The following is an 18,587-nucleotide window of genomic DNA, read 5'->3' on the forward strand; positions in this document are numbered from 1 at the left end:
TTTAGTCGTTAAGTCGTGTCCGACTTTTCATGACCCCATGGACCAGAGCACGCTAGGCCCTCCTGTCTCCACTGCCTCCTGGAATTGAGTCAAATTCATGTTGGTTGCTTTGATGACACTGTCCAACCATCTCATACTCTGTTGTCCCCTTCTACTCTTGCCTTCACACTTTCCCAACATCAGGGTCTTTTCCAGGGAGTCTTCTCTTCTCATGGGATGGCCAAAGTATGGGAGCTTCAGCTTCATGATCTGTCCTTCCAACTCAGGGTTGATTTCTTTCAAAATGGATAGGTTTATTCTCCTTGCAGTCCAGAGGACTCTCAAGAGTCTCCTCCAGCACCACAATTCAAAAGCATCAATTCTTTGGCAGTCAGTCTTCTTTACGGTCCAACTCTCACTTCCATACATCGCTACTGGAAAAACCATAGCTTTGATTATACGGACCTTTGCCGGCAAGGTGATGTCTGTGCTTTTTAAGATGCTGTCTAGGTTTGTCATTGCTTTCCTCCCAAGAAGCAGTTGCCTTTTAATTTCGTGGCTGCTGTCACCATCTGCAGTGATCATGGAGCCAAGAAAGTAAAATCTGTCACTACCTCCATATCTTCCCCTTCTATCTGCCAGGAGGTGATGGAACCAGTGGCCATGATCTTGGGTTTTTTTTCTGTTGAGCTTCAGACCATTTTTTGCACTCTCTTCTTTCACCCTCATTAAGAGGTTCTTTAATTCCTCCTCACTTTCTGCCATCAGAGTGGTATCATCTGCATATCTGAAGTTGTTGATATTTCTTCCAGCAACCTTAATTCCAGTTTGGGATTAAGAAGAGGATAGAAAACTGAAATGGGTGGGAAATGGACCCCCTCCTCCAATCTTTCCATGAACCAGACGGCATTGAGGGCATGGCAATATCTCCTCACAAAACCCAGTTCCAGGCTACAATATCGAGCCTTCACATCCATAAGCAGGAAAGACTTTCTTGGCAATAATCACTAGGAATGCCAGACGAGAAGCAGTGTTATTATCCCCTCCTCTTTCCAAGTCTGGAGAAATGGAGAGACCTCTTCTCAGATGATGTCCTGAGTTAGAACTCAGTTGCCTAAAGGAAGGCCCAGCTGACAGCAGAACAGAGTCCCCACAACTTCCAATCAGTGATTGTTTAAAACTGAACAGCTTCCCTTGAATTCAAGTGAATTACTATTCTTATATTGAACTGGAAATCTCTCCTTCCCCAAGAATAGAAGACTCTGAGGAGCCTCTAGTAGATTAGGTGTTAAACCTTTGTGAGCCAGAATTAGGCCTGTGGTCTGAACATTCCCTTCCTCTGCTATACAGAAATAGAGAAATCTTCAATTGACAAACAGGAAAGTTTCCCTTAAAATCTTTCTTCTTTTGGAAGGGAAGGGAGAGAGAGAGAGAGAGAAAGTTCTGTTGGTTTTTTTATGGCTACTAAATGTTGCAGTGAATCAAGAAATTCAAAAAGTCACCCCTTCTTTGTTTTCCAAAAAAGAACTCAGAGGAAGTATTCAATTAAGCAGCTACTCCAACGGAACACACAATAAGCTACTTTGGTTCAATCCTAGCAATCACACACTGGAATTGAACCAAAACAGTGATTTTGCCCACACACACACACAAAAAGCAGTAGCCCCTGACAGGGGCCCTGAAAGGTGCAGATAAGAACACTCTTGAGGGAAGGCTGGTACATTAGCAATTACATCGTTTCGATTACCAGCAAAAGTAGTGAACCAACCCATTTCCCCTCCCCCCAGGAAACTAAACAGATGGTTAAATGTCCATGTAGAGACCCTCTTTTTAATTTGTAGCAGTATGTCTTTTATAATCCTAATCATTCTACTTTATGGGTATCCAGTGTGATGTAGCAGATAAGAGTGATGGACAAGGACTCAGGAGACCTGGGTTTGATCCCTGGCTCTGTGAAGGAAACTCACTAGAGAGTGGAACTAGTAAAACCATCCCTTAAATACCTCTTTTACCTTAAAAAAACCTATTAGTGTCTCTGTAAATCACTTCTGATGTCACATAACATTATACTTTATACAATGCTAAATGAAAGAAAAATTATGTGAAACTACTATTAGAGTGTGATGGCTACTCATTTTATTCTCCTGATCCCCCTTCCTTTTTCTTCTTTAGTTCTGTCCCATCTTGTCGTAACTTTTCCTTTGTATAATTATTTTAACCGTATTGTTGTTGTTTATTGTTGTAAGCCGCCTAGAGTAATCTTAATTGATTAGATAGGCGGGATATAAATAAAATAAATAAATAAATAAATAAAATAAATATTCACAGAGATTAGATTAATTCTCTAAGTATGTCAGGCATTAATTCTGCACTCTATTATGTGAAAACAAATCTGCAAATGTTGTGAAGGAACTACTATAATTGCTTTCCTCCACAACAAGCAACAAAGCAAATGCAGATACTCAACAAAATTTAAAAGGCATAGATCATAATTCCAAATGGCAGTGTAATCCTCTGCTCAGAAGTAAATCCCATTGAACTCATTGAAACCAATTGACCCCAAGCAAAGGCAGTGCTATAGATGACTAGAGAGAAAAATGGTACTAAACTCATGGGTCTTTTCCCTATGTCTGAATTGGACCCAGAACACACTTAACACCGCATTGCACAAATTGATCCTGCTGATGCAGTGGGAATTCTTCTTCATCTACTCTCCTTGAAATCCGGGATCCCAGGAACAGACCTGGGAGCTTACAGAAGGCTACAGGGAGAAGATGAGATCAGCGTTGCCAATGGAATGGCAAACTGCCACAGCTGGATGCAACTGTTAAAGCAAGGAAGGGACCAGGTAGCTTTTCAAATACTGCTGGGCTGGACTGCAGATTCCATAATTCTGTACCTTGATGTCTAGGTCTGATGAAAGTTGCTGTTCAGCAAGTTTTAGAAAGTCAGACATGTCCCTCACTACTGCCTTAACACTTTCAGTAATATTCTTATTGATGAATGGAAACAGGATGAAATGAAATAGGAGAACTGGCATGATATAAATACAGAAGCCCAGACTATGCCTTGAGATTTCAAAAGGAAGTTTAAAAAGGACAGAATACATGCAAGAGTTGAAGTGTATTTCTTCAATTTTTGAGAAATGTGAAAAAAAAAAATTTCCTACAATCACCCAAAGCATACTGAACAAGGTAAAATTAAAGAACAACATGAATAGAAAACAACAGAAAAACATTCTTAATACTGTAATGTTATATTTGAGTAAACTATCCCATTTCTTCCAACAAATTTTACTTCTCTATACTTCCCCCTACAAAGGGAAAATATGCTATAATGTCCAAAATATTTATTTGTTTGTTTGTTTGTTTGTTTGTTTGTGGATCATAATGTCTAGTTCAACCTTTTAAGGAAATGCATATTCCTAGCAATGTATTTATTTTCCCTTCCAGATATCCTCAGAGACAGATGCCTCAGCAATCTGACTTGCAAAATAAGTTTGTGCTTTTCTTCCAATGACCAATCATAAAACAAACCACACTAAACACAAGATAAGTAAGTGGGAAAAATCATGGGAAGAGACTTATTTCACCACTTGAGCAAGCATTATCTTTGAAATACAGTATGTTAAATGTATAGGCCAGCATCCTCAGCTTCCATTGAGCAGAAAATCCTGACAATGTAATTATGTGGAATCATGCTACGTTCACAAGTATTACCACTATGCAAGGAGAAGATGGGATTTCTTCACGGAAATCACTGCTTGTCCAGTTGTGACACCTACAATCTCATGTTACTACACTAGCAGAACTTTTTCCAGCAGCAACTGAATAGGATATTGGCCATAGTCTAGCATTTCTCTAAGATCTACTCAAACAACTGGAGAAAAAAATGAAATATAAAATGAGGGTGTAAATAAGAAGTATTCATAGTAGTTTTAATTTTTAGTAGTACATCCAGGGCATTTGGATATTTTGCAAGATACTATATATTCAGTAGGCATTAGTGAAAACAACTTCAAAATAGAAAAGTCCATTCTGTAAGCTTTCTATTCTTGCACAACAATGCTGAAAGGATGTATTTCTCATGTGAACTTTTGTGATAATAGAATGAATGGTGCTTATTTATTCTTAAATTAAATTTAAACTTACTGATGGAATACTGTCATTTTCAGTTCTGACAAATGCATTTGCAAATTACATCTTACTATATTTCATCTTAGGTAATTCATGTGACCTGTATCACACAGCAAACTAAAAACATTATCTACATTATATTCAGTTCTACTGAGGCTGAAAAGCAGAAAATGAAATCAAAAGAGCAGATAAAATTATCTCACTTTAAATTAACCTCTTGCTGATGCATTTGAGAATGTGTACACATAGGGAACTGCAATAGGAACACTGTAAGTGACATGTTCCAACACTCAAGCAATAACTATAATGTTTGTCTTTTGCCTATATAAATGAACTACCCTAAGAATATTTCTTAGCATGCTATGTACTTTAAAACTATGATTGATTTTTGCAATTCTGAGAGGGAAAAGTTCTCAAAAATATGAAAGTAATGTTTAAAAATAAAGATGGTAAGCAATTTGCAGCTACAAAGTGGATCCCTATGAGATGTGGGACTGAAACAGAATTATTAACCTTATGTAGTCTGGAAGTTATAAAAAAGCGTGTCTGAAGTGGATATTATCCGGTTTTTAAACATTATTATTATACAACAGGATCCACAACAGAGGCAGATGTATCTGTGCCACTGCAGTGTTTGGCTCTGTATTATTTTTTAAAATACTATTACAATATATTTATATGCAATTTTTTGTTCTATAGCTAGACATAAGCAAATAATATTAGGATTTAAACAGTGAAGCAACCAATAAACAGGAGTCCTCCATTTGTTTTGTAGGCTGGCTTTTTACGCAGGCCTGTGAAAATCGTACATCAAAATCTTCCTGTTGCTTATACAGTAATTTGTTTCCTTCAAGGTCATTAATGTTACTAGTGAAACATTCTGAGGATTTTAAAAAGATAATCCCCTACTGGGATTTCCAGATCTTAACTTCCAGCACAAACACACACAACCAGAAGAGCGGTTTTACATAATGCGCTTTTGCTGTCAAGTGCTGTGGCTAGAACATTACTTTATATGTCCATGGACATTAGCATGCATGTTACCACTTATTTCTTATCAAGTATTCAGATAACACCACCTCACGATCTTTGGGTATATTTAAACCTGCAGTAAGTCTCTAATTACATAAGCCTCCCAGCATATTTTGGCTGATAAGAACACTAGGTAAGGAGAATACTTCACCTACATATATTTTTCCTCCTAAGTAACAATGGTCTCAGAAAGCATCTCAAGTGGAGATACAATAGAGTTGCAAAAAGTTTCCAGTTTTACATTTGTTCTGTCAGCATTGCATAACTCCCGTACCCTAATCAATAATGGATGTTTTGAAGCACAGACAAGTATTTATGGCCCAGGTAGGAGAAACATGTCTCATGCAGAAAACAACCAGACAAGAAAAGTCCAAAAATCAGAATGTCCAGTTACTGGGAAATTCTAAGAACATAATCTAATTTTAAAAAAAGGCTAGTGTTCTTTTCTGATGTAATTTCACCCACTCTTTCTGCTAACCTGTTTTGCGTAGAGATCCTACTGTATAAAAACAAAACCAATGCAACATTACTCAATGCCCAGTGCCTGTAAACATCCAGAATGGAAGCATACTATTTCCAAAACTACATAATTTCATTTGTATACATGCCAACACATTTATTTGCAAAACTTTGACTGGGTAGTGTCCATATGAATCCGTTGAGGCATTTTAGTCAGAATGCGTATTACCTAGAGACACTCCAGAATCAGCAAAGACTACAATCATAATACTCGAACAAATTTAGGGAAGCAACCCTACAGCAAATTAAAATGTCCCCGGTTTAAAACGAGGCACTACTGCCGTGTCACTATGGCGGCAACCCTAAATCTACTGTTTTGAAAGTAAGTCTGACTGGAGTCAGCGAGACTTACTTCTAAATAGGTATGCATAGGATTGCAGGGTGAGACGAGAGAAAGAGAGAGAGAGAGAGAGAGAGAGGAACTAAATGTCTCTCCACTCCCCCGCCGCCGTGCCCCTCCACCGCTTAATTGCCAGAAGAAGAGATACTGTTGCAGCTTTTAGGCTGAGCTATGCTGGTTGGCGGAATATCTGCAGTACACAGAACCAGATCAGAAAGGGGGGCTGGAGAGAGAGAGAGAGAGAGAGAGAGAGAGAGGAGTGTGGCGCGAGGGGATGGGAGGGTGTTCACTCAGGATCCGTACAATATGAACTCCCCGACCCGTGGTCACCTGCCAGCAGTCATTTCACGCGGAATTCATTACATCAGTCAGTGGGATGGGGAGAAAGACAACGACGACCCACTCTCGCCGTCACAGCAGAAGAAGCAGAAGGAGCAGAGCCATGATGCCCGTTCGCCCCGCGCAGCCCCCGCTGGCCACCCTCGCTCGTGCCCACGGGCACTTCTCCACGCCACACTGGCTGCTGCCGGTGGCCGCCGCCGCCGTTCCCTCAGCCTCCGGGGACCCACCGCTCCTCGGCGCGCGTGTTTCTCATGGGTGGGAAGGCGAAGGGCACCAAGCGCCCCCTTTCCCGAGGGAGGTCCCTCAGGCCGGAATCATCCCACAAAAGAAGGGGACTTGTCCCTTCTCCTCTTGCCCCCGCCCCCGCCCCAAAAAAATCGCACCGGCAGGTACTGCAGTTCTGGAAGCGGCTTTGTCTCGGAACTGCCCCCGGGAAGCCCCCGGGCAGGTGAGCTAGAAGGTGACGAAGAGCCAGACCGAGCGGCCGGCCAGGTCCTCGCCACAGCCCCCTCCCCTCATATTCGAAGGAGACGAAAAAAGGAGGGGGACTTCTCACTCGGGATGCCCGTCACGGAAAGCTTGTCTCGCACAACGCGTGTAGGTGGGTCCAGGACCCAAAGCACACCGTGTACCCCACCAGACGGACAGCCCCCAAGGCTCCTCACTCGACTCCCAGTCAGACGACCCTTTCTTCTTCTCCCCCTCCCACTTCTCCCCGCGAAACCCAGGCGCGAAGCCTCCCTCGTTCCAACCGCGTGGCGCGCCCCCCCCCCCCGTCTGCCCCAGCCTGGAGACGAGACGCCCCTCCGCCCTGAGGGGAGGAGGCGGCGAGCTGAGGAAAGCCCCGAGAGAAGCGAAGTGCTTACAGTTCGCAGGAACTGTATCTCGTCCTCGCCTTCGGCCACTTCAGCCATGGCTGGCGCCTCTGTCTCGCGTCTTGCCTCCCGGGCTCCGCTGCCTCCGTGGCCCGGGCTGGCAGGTGCCGAGGCGGCAGAAGCACGATGAGGCACCCCCGCGGCAAAGGAGCAGAAGTGGAGGGACGAGGAGGAGGAGGAGGAGGCGGCGGTGGTGGCGGCGGCGGCGTCTGCAATTGAGCGAGCTGCTCCCACGCCGAGCTGGATGGAGCGCTAGGGAAAGAAAGTGAGAGCGACCCGGAGCCAGCAGCTCCTGCCCGGCTCTGACCCGACGTGCCGCTCCTTCTCTGCAGCAAATTGGCAGCCCGGCTCAGCCCCGGTTTCCCTCGTGCGACCGCATGGGGGGGGTGAAGCGGAGAGGGGAGGGCTGTGATTAACAGGGGCAGCGGGGGAGGAGCTCCTCGGCGGCTCCCCCAGTACTGCAGGTGATTCTGCAGCCGGCTCCCTCTGCAAAGCGAAGCGACGCTAACCGAACCTGAGCCGCAGCGCCGCTCTCCGGCCGCTCGCGCAACTGGGGGGGGGGGAGAGAGAGAGAGACAGGGTCGCGCGTGCTTGATTGCTCGCTCCCTCGCTCGCGTGCTTCTCCGGCCTCTCCCCTTCACACCCTGCGCGGCGGAGGCGGGTAGGACAGACACGCCAGGCGCAGAGAAGGACTGCATGTTTACGTGCAGAGGGAGAGACAGCGAGAGGGACAGGCAGGCAGGCAGGCAGGCGGGAAACCAGCGTGATGGAGTGGTGGTCCTTAATGAGGGGAGCCCAGTTAGCAAGGCGAGGAAGGAGAGGCGGACACACACCCTTGTGTGGCACTTTTGCCACTTAGGTTTGCTCTGGTTGTGTGTTCCTGGCGGTGGTCCCACGTCTGACAGGGATACCCTGAGAACAGGTGAGGCTTTCTCCTTTTCCTGCCCCTTCCTGCTGGGGAAGAGTTTGACCTGTTGTAGAGCTGCTTGCCCTCTAAACTATTAAGCGACAAACGCTCTGCGAGGGAGGGGGCTACCAGACGCTCTATAATATTTTAATTCTTCTAGCCGTTTTTCATTTGTTTTTGGTAAGAAAGTCTTCCATCTTTTTCTTGGAGATACTTCCCTAGGAAGGGAGGGGAGGAGACAGGAGATGCTGCCTCAGGAATTTGTCATGAGTCCTGCAAGCTAATCAGATGTTTGAGTAATCAGAAATCCAGATTTCCCAGCCCTCATGGGTGGGAAATGGTAAGATTCCTCCTCGCCTGCCTTGCCCCTATTCAGTTGCATCTTCCAAACGGCTATCCAAAGATACCACCTCTCAGCCCTCTTGTAAATTAGTTGCCACTGTTGAAATTGATATGGTGCCCAACAAGAGTTCACAGTTGTGCAAGACAACCCAGAACAGAACGGCAGTGATTTTTCTTTTTGAAAAAAAGGAAAAACATGGTAGCTGTTGTGTGTTGTATCTCAAGAGTCTTCTCAGTAAATATTCGTTATAGTGCTAGAGTCCTCTGGCAGTAGTATCAGCATCAAAGGTCTCAATGTAACACAGTTGAACCACTGTTTGTTCTACAGATATGTATTGCCTGCCTTACAAAATAAACAGAACAATTTGTTCATCTTTCAGTGGTTTTTGAGATGACTGTGCATAAATTTTGCTAGACCTCTGGAGGCTGGGCAGTGGTGACACAGCACATTTTTGTTTGCTTGCTTGTTTCTATTTCTCTAACATGCTATTAGTGTCGCCACTTTCTGGGCAGTTCACAATATACAATAAAAACATAGATTAACACACTACAGTATATGAATTCCCAGTGTGGTGTAGTGTATAAAGTGACAGAGTATGGAAAACAGGGTTCAGATTCCCTCTTGGCCATGGATACTCACTGGGGATGTGGAATGGGTAAAACCACTCTTTAAATATCTCGTCGTCGTTTAGTCATTTAGTCATGTCCGACTCTTCGTGACCCCATGGACCAGAGCACGCCAGGCCCTCCTATCTTCCACTGCCTCCCGGAGTTGTGTCAAATTCATGTTGGTTGCTTCGCAGACACTGTCCAGCCATCTCATCCTCGGTCGTCCCCTTCTCCTCTTGCTGTCACACTTTCGTAACATCAAGGTCTTTTCCAAGGAGTCTTCTCTTCTCATGAGATGGCCAAAGTACTGGAGCCTCAGCTTCAGGATCTGTCCTTCCAGTGAGCACTCAGGGTAGATTTCCTGCAGAATTGATAGGTTTGTTCTCCTTGCAGTCCAGGGGATTCTCAAGAGCCTCCTCCAGCACCACAATTCAAAGGCATCAATTCTTCGGCGGTCTGCTTTCTTTATGGTCCAGCTCTCACTTCCATACATCATGACAGGAAAAACCATAGCTTTGATTATTCGGACTTTTGTTGGCAAGGTGATGTCTCTGCTTTTTAAGATGCTGTCAAGATTTGTCATCGCTTTCCTCCCAAGAAGCAGGCGTCTTTTAATTTCAGGGCTGCTGTCTCCATCTGCAGTGATCATGGAGCACACGAAAAAAATTTTTGTCACTGCCTCCATATCTTCCCCTTCTATATCCCAGGAGGTGATGGGACCAGTGGCCATGATCTTAGTTTTTTTGATGTTGAGTTTCAGACCATTTTTTGCACTCTCCTCTTTCATACTCATTACAAGGTTCTTTAATTCCTCCTCACTTTCTGCCATCAGAGTGGTATCATCTGCATATCGGAGGTTGTTGATATTTCTTCCAGCAATCTTAATTCCGGTTTGGGATTCCTCCAATCCAGCCTTCCACATGATGTATTCTGCATATAAGTTAAATAAGCTGGGGGACAATATACAGCCTTGTCGTACTCCTTTCCCAATTTTGAACCAATCAGTTGTTCCATAGCCAGTTCTAACTGTTGCTTCCTGTCCCACATATAGGTTTCTCAGGAGATGGATAAGGTGGTCAGGCACTCCCATTTCTTTAAGGACTTGCCATAGTTTGCTGTGGTCCACACAGTCAAAGGCTTTCGCATAGTCAATGAAGCAGAAGTAGATATTTTTCTGGAACTCTGGCTTTCTCCATAATCCAGGGCATATTAGCAATTTGGTCTCTAGTTCCTCTGCCCCTTCGGAATCCAGCTTGTACTTCTGGGGCTTCTCGGTCCACATACTGCTGAAGCCTACCTTGGAGGATTTTGAGCATAACCTTGCTAGCGTGTGAAATGAGTGCAATTGTGCGGTAGTTGGAGCATTCTTTGGCACTGCCTTTCTTTGGGATTGGAATGTAGACTGATCTTTTCCAATCCTCTGGCCACTGCTGGGTTTTCCAAACTTGCTGGCACATTGCATGTAGCACCTTAACAGCATCATCTTTCAAGATTTTAAATAGTTCAACTGGAATGCCATCACCTCCACTGGCCTTTTTGTTAAATATCTCACTTACCTTGAAAGCCCTGTTAGGGTTGCTATAAATTGGTTCCAATTTGACAGGACAGAACACACACACAACACACTATATAATAAAAACAAAAACACAATAAAAAGCAATAAACTCTGTCACTAGCTAAAAACTACTTTTAAATAATAATACACAAATTAAAATCCATTTGATCTGTTCAGGACAATAGGCATTAATAGAAGGCAGCTTTATATCATTCTTAATTAGCTTCCTTAAAAACAGAGGCAACAGCCTCTGTCACAAGCTTGTTCCAGAGGAAAGGGGCCACAACTGAAAAATCTCAGTTCTTTGTGTTGACTTCCCTTCCTCCTTACAATTCTTAACATCAAAGACTGTGAGGTCCATGTGGGGTGGGTAGCTATTTTGTAAGAGACCTTTTCCACCAGTTATCAAGGTCCTAAACTATTAAGGGTTTTATAAGTTATGACAAGCACCTTAAATTAAACACAGAAACTAACAGGGAGCCAATGAAAGTGTGCCAAGATGTTCATATGTACCAGTAATTGCTGCTGCATTTTGGACCTGCTGAAGTCTCCATACTTTTTTGCCTCCATAAAAGAGACACTGTATTTTTCCGTGTATAAAATGACACTTTTTAACTTAAATAATTAGACCAAAATAATGAAGGTCATTTTATACATGGACGGCAGCCGCTTTCCCTGCCTTTTGTGAAGCGAGAGGGTAAAGCAGCCATGAAAGGCCGGCATGCTCGCACCCCTTTGATCCTGAAGCAGCCATGAAAGGGCTTCAGGACCAAAAGGGATGTGATTGTGCACATTTTCTAATTTGGGGGTTAGAAGAGGGGGGTTGTCTTATACATTGGGTCGTCTTATAAACAGAAAAATATGGTAGGTCCAAGAGTGTCCCCAGGTTGCAAACCCAGTTCTTCAGGAGGAATGTAACCTATCAAGATGGATAGGCACTGTGGATAGGTGTTTCTTCTGTCTGGATCTCCATCCTGTAATTTCAAGAGCAGTGCAATCTTCTGTGCAGCAGGTGTGTCCTTGCTCCAGCTTTGTCACTTGTGTCTCTGTGATTTCTACTGCATTTTAGTAGTTTTGCCTGGAGAGACATCACCTTACCGACAAAGGTCTGCATAGTCAAAGCTATGGTTTTCCAATAGCGATGTATAGAAGTGAGAGCTGGACCATAAAGAAGGCTGACCACAAAAGAATTCATGCTTTTGAATTGTGGTGCTGGAGGAGGCTCTTGAGAGTCCCCAGGATGGCAAAAAGAACAAACCTATCCATTTTGAAGGAAATCAACCCTGAGTGCTCACTGGAAGGACAGATCCTGAAGCTGAGGCTCCAATACTTCAGCCATCTCATGAGAAGAGAAGACTCCCTAGAAAAGACCCTGATGTTAGGAAAGTGTGAGGGCAGGAGGAGAAGGGGACGACAGAGGACAAGATGGCTGGACAGTGTCATCAAAGCTACCAACACCAACATGAATCTGACCCAACTCCGGGAGGCAGTGGAAGACAGGAGGGCCTAGTGTGCTCTGGTCCATGGGGTCACAAAGAGTAGGACATGACTTAACGACTAAACAACAACAACGTTTGCCTGGCTCAACTGACAGTAGAGTGAATGGGGATAACCTGACCACAGTGTTCTATTCCTTGGTGACTCTCCAGCTGGGTTATAGCAATGCAATAGCTTCTGCTAGTGAGAAAGTCATATGCAAATTCTGCAGGAGATGCACTGGCAGCCAGTTCTCTTCTTAGCCCAATTCATTGGGCTGGTGCTTACATTTAAACACCTTAATGACCTGGAGACTTAATATCTAAGGCCATTCCTCTCCCTATATCAACCTGTCTTAATCTCTTCAGGGTAGGTTTTCCTCTCAGTACGTTCAGAACAGTGGTTGAAATCTTGTTGCTTAGCATAGTAAATTGTAAGTATAGTAGAACCATTGATTCACTTACTGATATTCTGTGTTTAGCATAATAAGTTGCAACTAGAGTAGGCCTATTGAATCACTGGGCAAAATCCTTTTGTCATCGTTATGCTGGTGCTAACTAGATCTGGGTGTCAGTAATATTTAATATAAACAAATTGATATAACTGTATTTTTAATTGTATTTTAATTTTTTTATCTTTTTACTGTATTTAAATTGTTGTAAGCTGCCCAGAGACCTTTGAGTAGTGTGAGTGGCATATAAGTTAAATAAATAAATAAATAAATAAATAAATAAATAAATAAATAAATAAATAAATAAATAAATAAATAAATAAATAAATAAATAAATAAATAAATAAATAATGTAAACAACTAAATAAATAAATAAATAAATAATGTAAACAAATTGAGAGGTTCGTTTCTGAAGCTTCCTAAAATTAATTTTAAAACTGTAGCTTTTAAGATAACAGAAATGCAAGAGGATGTGTTACCTTTATTAGATCACTAAAAAATAATCCAGTGAACAGCTACCTTTTAATTTTAATCCATCTTCACCAAGCTCTGCACAAAGATTTTGTGGATAGTGCAGGAAAAAATATGTGAGAATCCCAAAAATCAGTTAAAACATAGCCTGCAAACACCATCAGAGTATGATTGCAAATTCCACCCCACGCAGCAGTTGGCTGGTGATGCCTTTGGGAGCCTTGGAATGGGGGAGAGGGGAGGCTTTAATAATCACAAATCACTGCCGAGTTGCCACCTCTGGGACTGGGACCACCAGCGGTGATCTGGCAGTGATTTCTATCTATTAAAGCCTTCCCCCATCTTGAGGCTCCCAAAGGCTTCTCTGGAACAAAAGTGAGCTTTGGAATCTGAAATGAGAGCACTGTTTAAGTTAATTTATTAAAAAAGTTAATTTAAGATTATTTCTGGTGTGTGGTGTGAGACCAGAGGCGAGGTGATTGAAGCTCTCGCTAGAGTGTCGCCGGCTGCGACTCCCCACATCGTGACCAGGCAACAGGGAGTAGACACCCGTGAGCTAGAATGGGGTATGACAAGACTCTCAGTCACCACCCAAACATGGTCGAAAAGGCGGGAACAGGAGAAAGAGGAAGATTGTTGGTGTTACATACAGCACTGATGTTACCTGTCTGTCATGGGTTTGGAGGGAAAGTTCCATCCTATGGGGAGTGGAAGGCGGAACATCAGGAGGAGGGGCTGTACTGTATATATATGTGAAGCTTGTGTGGAGAAGTTAGGAGAAGCTGGGAAGAAGAAGCTGGTGTGGGAGTCTGTGTGTCAGACAGGGTACTACTGTGTGTCAGTCAGTACCTACCTGATAGGTTCAGGTGTCTTTATTGGTAGCCAGAACAGATAGGTTCAGGGTCTGTGCTTTATTTAAAGGTGTTCTGTGTGAACCAAACTGGTGTATGTATGATTGAGACTAAGCCACGTTACTGTATCTTATTCACTTGATCATTTTATTTTCCCTGTGTGTTATTTAAATAAACCTTGTTCTTTTATTTGTTAAAAATCCATTCCTGGTCTGTGTGACTCCTTACAGGGAATGGTTGGTGGCAGCTTAGTGAAACTGTGGCATCTCCCAGTAGGTCTGGGGTTGTCACATTGATTGGTGTCCAGCGTGTGGGATACGACTGGTCCAGTTGTCCAGTGGTCCAGCAAAGCCTTGGCCAGTGTGCCCAGAGCAAGGGGGGTCTAGTCAGGGACAATCTGAGAGCGCGTAGGTAATCTTCTAGGCTTACCTCACGGGGAGGTGCGCTAGTGGAAGAACGTGTAACCTCAGATTGGTGGGACTAGATTAGGGAGCTCTGAGGCAACCTGTTTTGGCGGGAAAAAAGCTGAGGCAAAACTGTGTGAAGTAGCAGTGATCTAGCCTGCCTGCTGAGAGGCCTAGCAGAGGGGGGTAGACTCCGGCTGGCAACAGTTGCAAGTTAGTGCTGAAGAACAGCAGCAATCTATAGAAGGCTGGTTCTGAGGCAAAAGAGAGAGAGAGAGAGAAAAAAAAGTGGTCGCTTTATTTTGAGGCTTGACTTTTGAAAGCAGCCTGTTCTGGGGGGGGATTATGCCCTTGACTCGAAGCCAAATGGCAGAAATGGGTGAAGTGAAAGACCCCCAGGTAGACCAAGGTTCTGAGGATGAATTTGGCTCAGTGCAGGGTGACAGCACGGGAGAGCAGAACCCAGAACTCAGGAAAATGCTCATAGCCCAACAGCATGAACTGAGGATGAGGCAATTTGAAATGGAGGAAAGATTAGAGAGAGAAAGAATGCAGGAAAGGGAGAGGCAAAGACAATTTGACTTGGAGAGAGAGAAAATGGCGTTTGAGTTAAGAAAATTGGAACTGATGAATCAGAACAATAATAACAATAGAGATTCTGAGGGGGGCCAATTGTCTAAAACTGACCTGAAGAAATTCCCTGTGTACCACAAGGGAGATTGCCCTGAGGTGTTCTTTTCCCTAGTGGAAAGAGCGTTTGTGGACTTCTCAGTAAGGGAAACTGAGAAGATGACCATTATGCGATCTTTAATCAGTGGCAGCCTGGCAGAAGTCTATGCAGAGATGCCAGAGGAGCTGCTAAAAGACTTCTCTGAGTTTAAAAAACTGGTGTTTGCCAGACATGGGATAAATGCGGAACAGCTGAGGCAAAGATTCAGGTCCCTCACAAAGAAGCCAGAGCAGACTTTTACCCAAGTGGGGGCCCAACTGGTGAGGCTGCTAGAGAAATGGCTATCTCAGGAGGGGACAGAGACCTTTCAGCAGCTCAAAGACTTGATAGCGCTGGAACAGTTCTATTCAGTCCTGCATGGGGAACTGAAGTTCCAGGTGAGGGAAAGGAAACCGAAATCTGTGGCGGAAGCGGCCGAGATCGCAGATTTTATTTCCCAAATAAGAAAGCCCTTAGGTGCTGAGGGGAAATCGATAGGTAAACCCAAAGAAACCTACAGCAAGTACTCTCAGGGACCAGGGAAAAACCAGCAAGGGGGAGGGGCCCATGGTGAAGGGAAGCCCTCAGACATGAAACCAAGACCTCAGATTTTGGAGGGAAAACCAAAACAAGATGAGAAAGACTCAAAATATAGCAGAAAATGTTATTTCTGTCAGGGAAAGGGCCATCTAATCTCAGAGTGTGAGAAATTAAAGCAGCTAAAAGGAAATGTGCCTCATGAATCGAGTGGATCCAAGCCAAAAGCTGTGTTCTGTGTCCAGAAAGAGCAAAGCTCCTTGGCACTGAGGGAGCCTGTTGCCATGACTACTCAATCTGGAACAGTGACATCTGCTGATCAGGCTGAGGAAAATGGTCCTCTTGTGGAGGTCAAGCGCTGCTTGCTAGTGAGAACAGATTCACAGTTGTTTGAAACAGCAGGGGTGGACGTAGGAATACTTGACCATCAGTATCGGGGGTTAAGGGATACTTGTTCCCAGGTGACCCTGTGCCATCCAGATATTATTCCTAGGGAGTATGTAATCCCAAATGAGAGCATAAAGGTGGCAGGGATTGAGGGACAGGTGATCTCGCTGCCAGTAGCTGAGGTACCTGTGAACTTTCAAGGCTGGAGGGGAGTTTGGCGGCTAGCGATTTCATCGACTCTGCCAGCAGCCGTGCTCGTGGGAAATGACCTGGCTGAACATGTGAAACGGGTGCTAGTGATTACACGTTCACAAGCCACCACGGGGACAGTTCAGGGGGGTAATGATGAGCCCGAGACGGAAGCAGGTGGGGGGAGTTCCGAAGCTGTGGTGGAAACCTTAACTACAGACAGCCGATTTGGCCAAGAGCAAAAGGCAGACGCCACTCTCCAAAAATGTTTTGAACAGGTGACAGACGCCCAGCTAACACCTGAAACCCCAGTGAGATTTCGAGAGAAAAAGGGAATTTTATATAGAGAGACCCTGAGGAATATCTCAAAAGGGGGAGATGGGATCAGAAGTCAGCTAGTGGTACCTGAAAAGTATCGCCCCATGATCTTACAAAGGGGGCACTCTGACCTGTTTGCTGCACACTTAGGGGTGAACAAAACACAGCAGAGAATCACACAGAATTTTTACTGGCCTGACATAGGGAAGCAGATCAAAGAATTCTGTAAACAATGTGATGTGTGTCAAAGGCAGGGGAATAACCGCGACAGGACCAAAGCAAAGTTGTGCCCTTTGCCTGTGATTGACACTCCGTTCAAATGCATAGGGGTGGATATTGTGGGACCTTTGCCCAAGGCCACAAAGAGGGGGAACCGGTTCATTCTCACCATTGTGGACCATGTCACGAGGTACCCTGAAGCCATTCCCTTGACTAACATTGAAACTAACACAGTGGCAGATGCCTTGGTGGGGTATATGTCCAGGATGGGATTTGCCTCAGAAATAATCACAGATTTGGGCACATCGTTCACATCGAAGCTCATGAAACGCTTATGGCAAATCTGTGGAATTAAGCACAAGGAAACCACTGCCTATCACCCTGAAAGTAATGGGTTAACGGAGAAGTTCAATGGAACTCTGATGCGCATGATTAGGGCTTACTTGGCAGAGAATCCAAACAATTGGGACCAGAAGCTGCAATCCCTTTTGTTTGCTTATCGATCAGTGCCACAAGCCAGTACCGGGTTCAGTCCGTTTGAACTTTTATTTGGGAGAAGGGTGAAAGGGCCCCTTGATTTGATCAAACAAAATTGGGAGCAGATCACCCAGGATGACCCACAAGACGTTGTGACATATATAGACTCTTTAAGGAATGACCTAAAGAGAAACCTAGAGCTAGCAGCAGAGACCCTGCAAGCTCAGAAGGTCAGACAGAAAACATGGTATGACCACAAAGCTAGAGAGAGGCACTTTGACCCAGGGGAGGAAGTGCTTTGGCTTAGGCCCTGTAAAGAGAACAAACTGCAGCTGGGTAGCCCAGAAATAAAAGACTTGGGTCACATAGTAGGGGGAGGAGCGATAAAACCCCTAGAGGCCAAAATAGAAGCCGTTCGTGATTGGCCCAGACCCAACACCAAGAAAAAAGTCAAATCATTTCTTGGGTTGGTGGGCTACTACAGAAAGTTCATCCCGAGGTTTAGCGAGATAGCGACTCCGCTGACCGATCTGATGCGGAAGAAGACTGATGACCGCATCCCGTGGACCAGCGACTGTGAGGAGGCGTTCCAGAGGTTGAAGGAAGCCCTCATCAACTATCCAGTGCTGCGTGCTCCAGACTTCGACCGGGAGTTCATCATCTACACCGATGCGTCTAACAGCGGGGTAGGAGCAGTTCTTTGCCAGGAGGATGAAAATGGTGACCAGCATCCAGTGTCCTACCTGAGTAGGAAACTCCAGAAAGGTGAGAGACATTTGGCAACCGTGGAAAAGGAGTGCCTGGCCATAGTCTACGCGATCCAGAAGGCCAAGCCTTACATCTGGGGAAGACATTTTATTCTGTGCACTGACCATTCACCACTGCAATGGTTAAAGACAATGAAAACCCACAATAGCAAACTTATGAGGTGGGCTTTAAACCTGCAAGACTATGACTTTGAAGTGAAGGTGGTCAGAGGGTCAGTGAACTGTGTTGCTGACGCCTTGTCAAGAAGACCTGAAGAATGAAGACGGCGAAAGAAACATGGACTATGTATATATTTTGATGACAAAAAGTTAAATGTACTTGTTTATTAAACATGTTGGTTTGTATGAATAAAGGTAACTTGATGTATTGTAAATGGTAAATGTTTAAATGCCTAATAGAGTGTAAGTATAAGTAAGTATGATATTGTATGTATAACTGTTTTTGTGTGTTTTAACCAGGTTGTTTTTTGGTGAAAAGCACCTTAGCTTTCCCCCTACAAAACAACTTATAAAGAGGGGAGGTGTTACATACAGCACTGATGTTACCTGTCTGTCATGGGTTTGGAGGGAAAGTTCCATCCTATGGGGAGTGGAAGGCGGGACATCAGGAGGAGGGGCTGTACTGTATATATATGTGAAGCTTGTGTGGAGAAGTTAGGAGAAGCTGGGAAGAAGAAGCTGGTGTGGGAGTCTGT

At 44.4% G+C, this 18,587-nt stretch overlaps 1 protein-coding gene and 1 long non-coding RNA gene across 3 annotated transcripts in view; one reads left to right on the plus strand and one right to left on the minus strand.

Annotated features, from left to right (window-relative positions):
- Window positions 1-7,542, minus strand: part of RYR2 (ryanodine receptor 2) — a 390,793-nt gene extending 383,251 nt beyond the window's left edge. For both annotated transcript variants that reach the window (XM_078383124.1, XM_078383125.1), the window contains exon 1: window positions 7,215-7,542. In XM_078383124.1, the coding sequence (XP_078239250.1) occupies window positions 7,215-7,262 (48 nt within the window). In that variant the 5' untranslated portion in view covers window positions 7,263-7,542. The remainder of the gene's footprint in view (window positions 1-7,214) is intronic.
- A 396-nt stretch (window positions 7,543-7,938) lies between these two features.
- The window catches only part of LOC144585880 (uncharacterized), a 29,878-nt gene continuing 19,229 nt past the window's right edge, over window positions 7,939-18,587 (plus strand). Inside the window, exon 1 of the long non-coding RNA XR_013540477.1 lies at window positions 7,939-8,145. This is a non-coding gene — a long non-coding RNA (uncharacterized LOC144585880). The remainder of the gene's footprint in view (window positions 8,146-18,587) is intronic.

Source organism: Pogona vitticeps, chromosome 1, assembly GCF_051106095.1.
Source record: "Pogona vitticeps strain Pit_001003342236 chromosome 1, PviZW2.1, whole genome shotgun sequence".
Taxonomy (NCBI): Eukaryota; Metazoa; Chordata; class Lepidosauria; order Squamata; family Agamidae; genus Pogona; species Pogona vitticeps.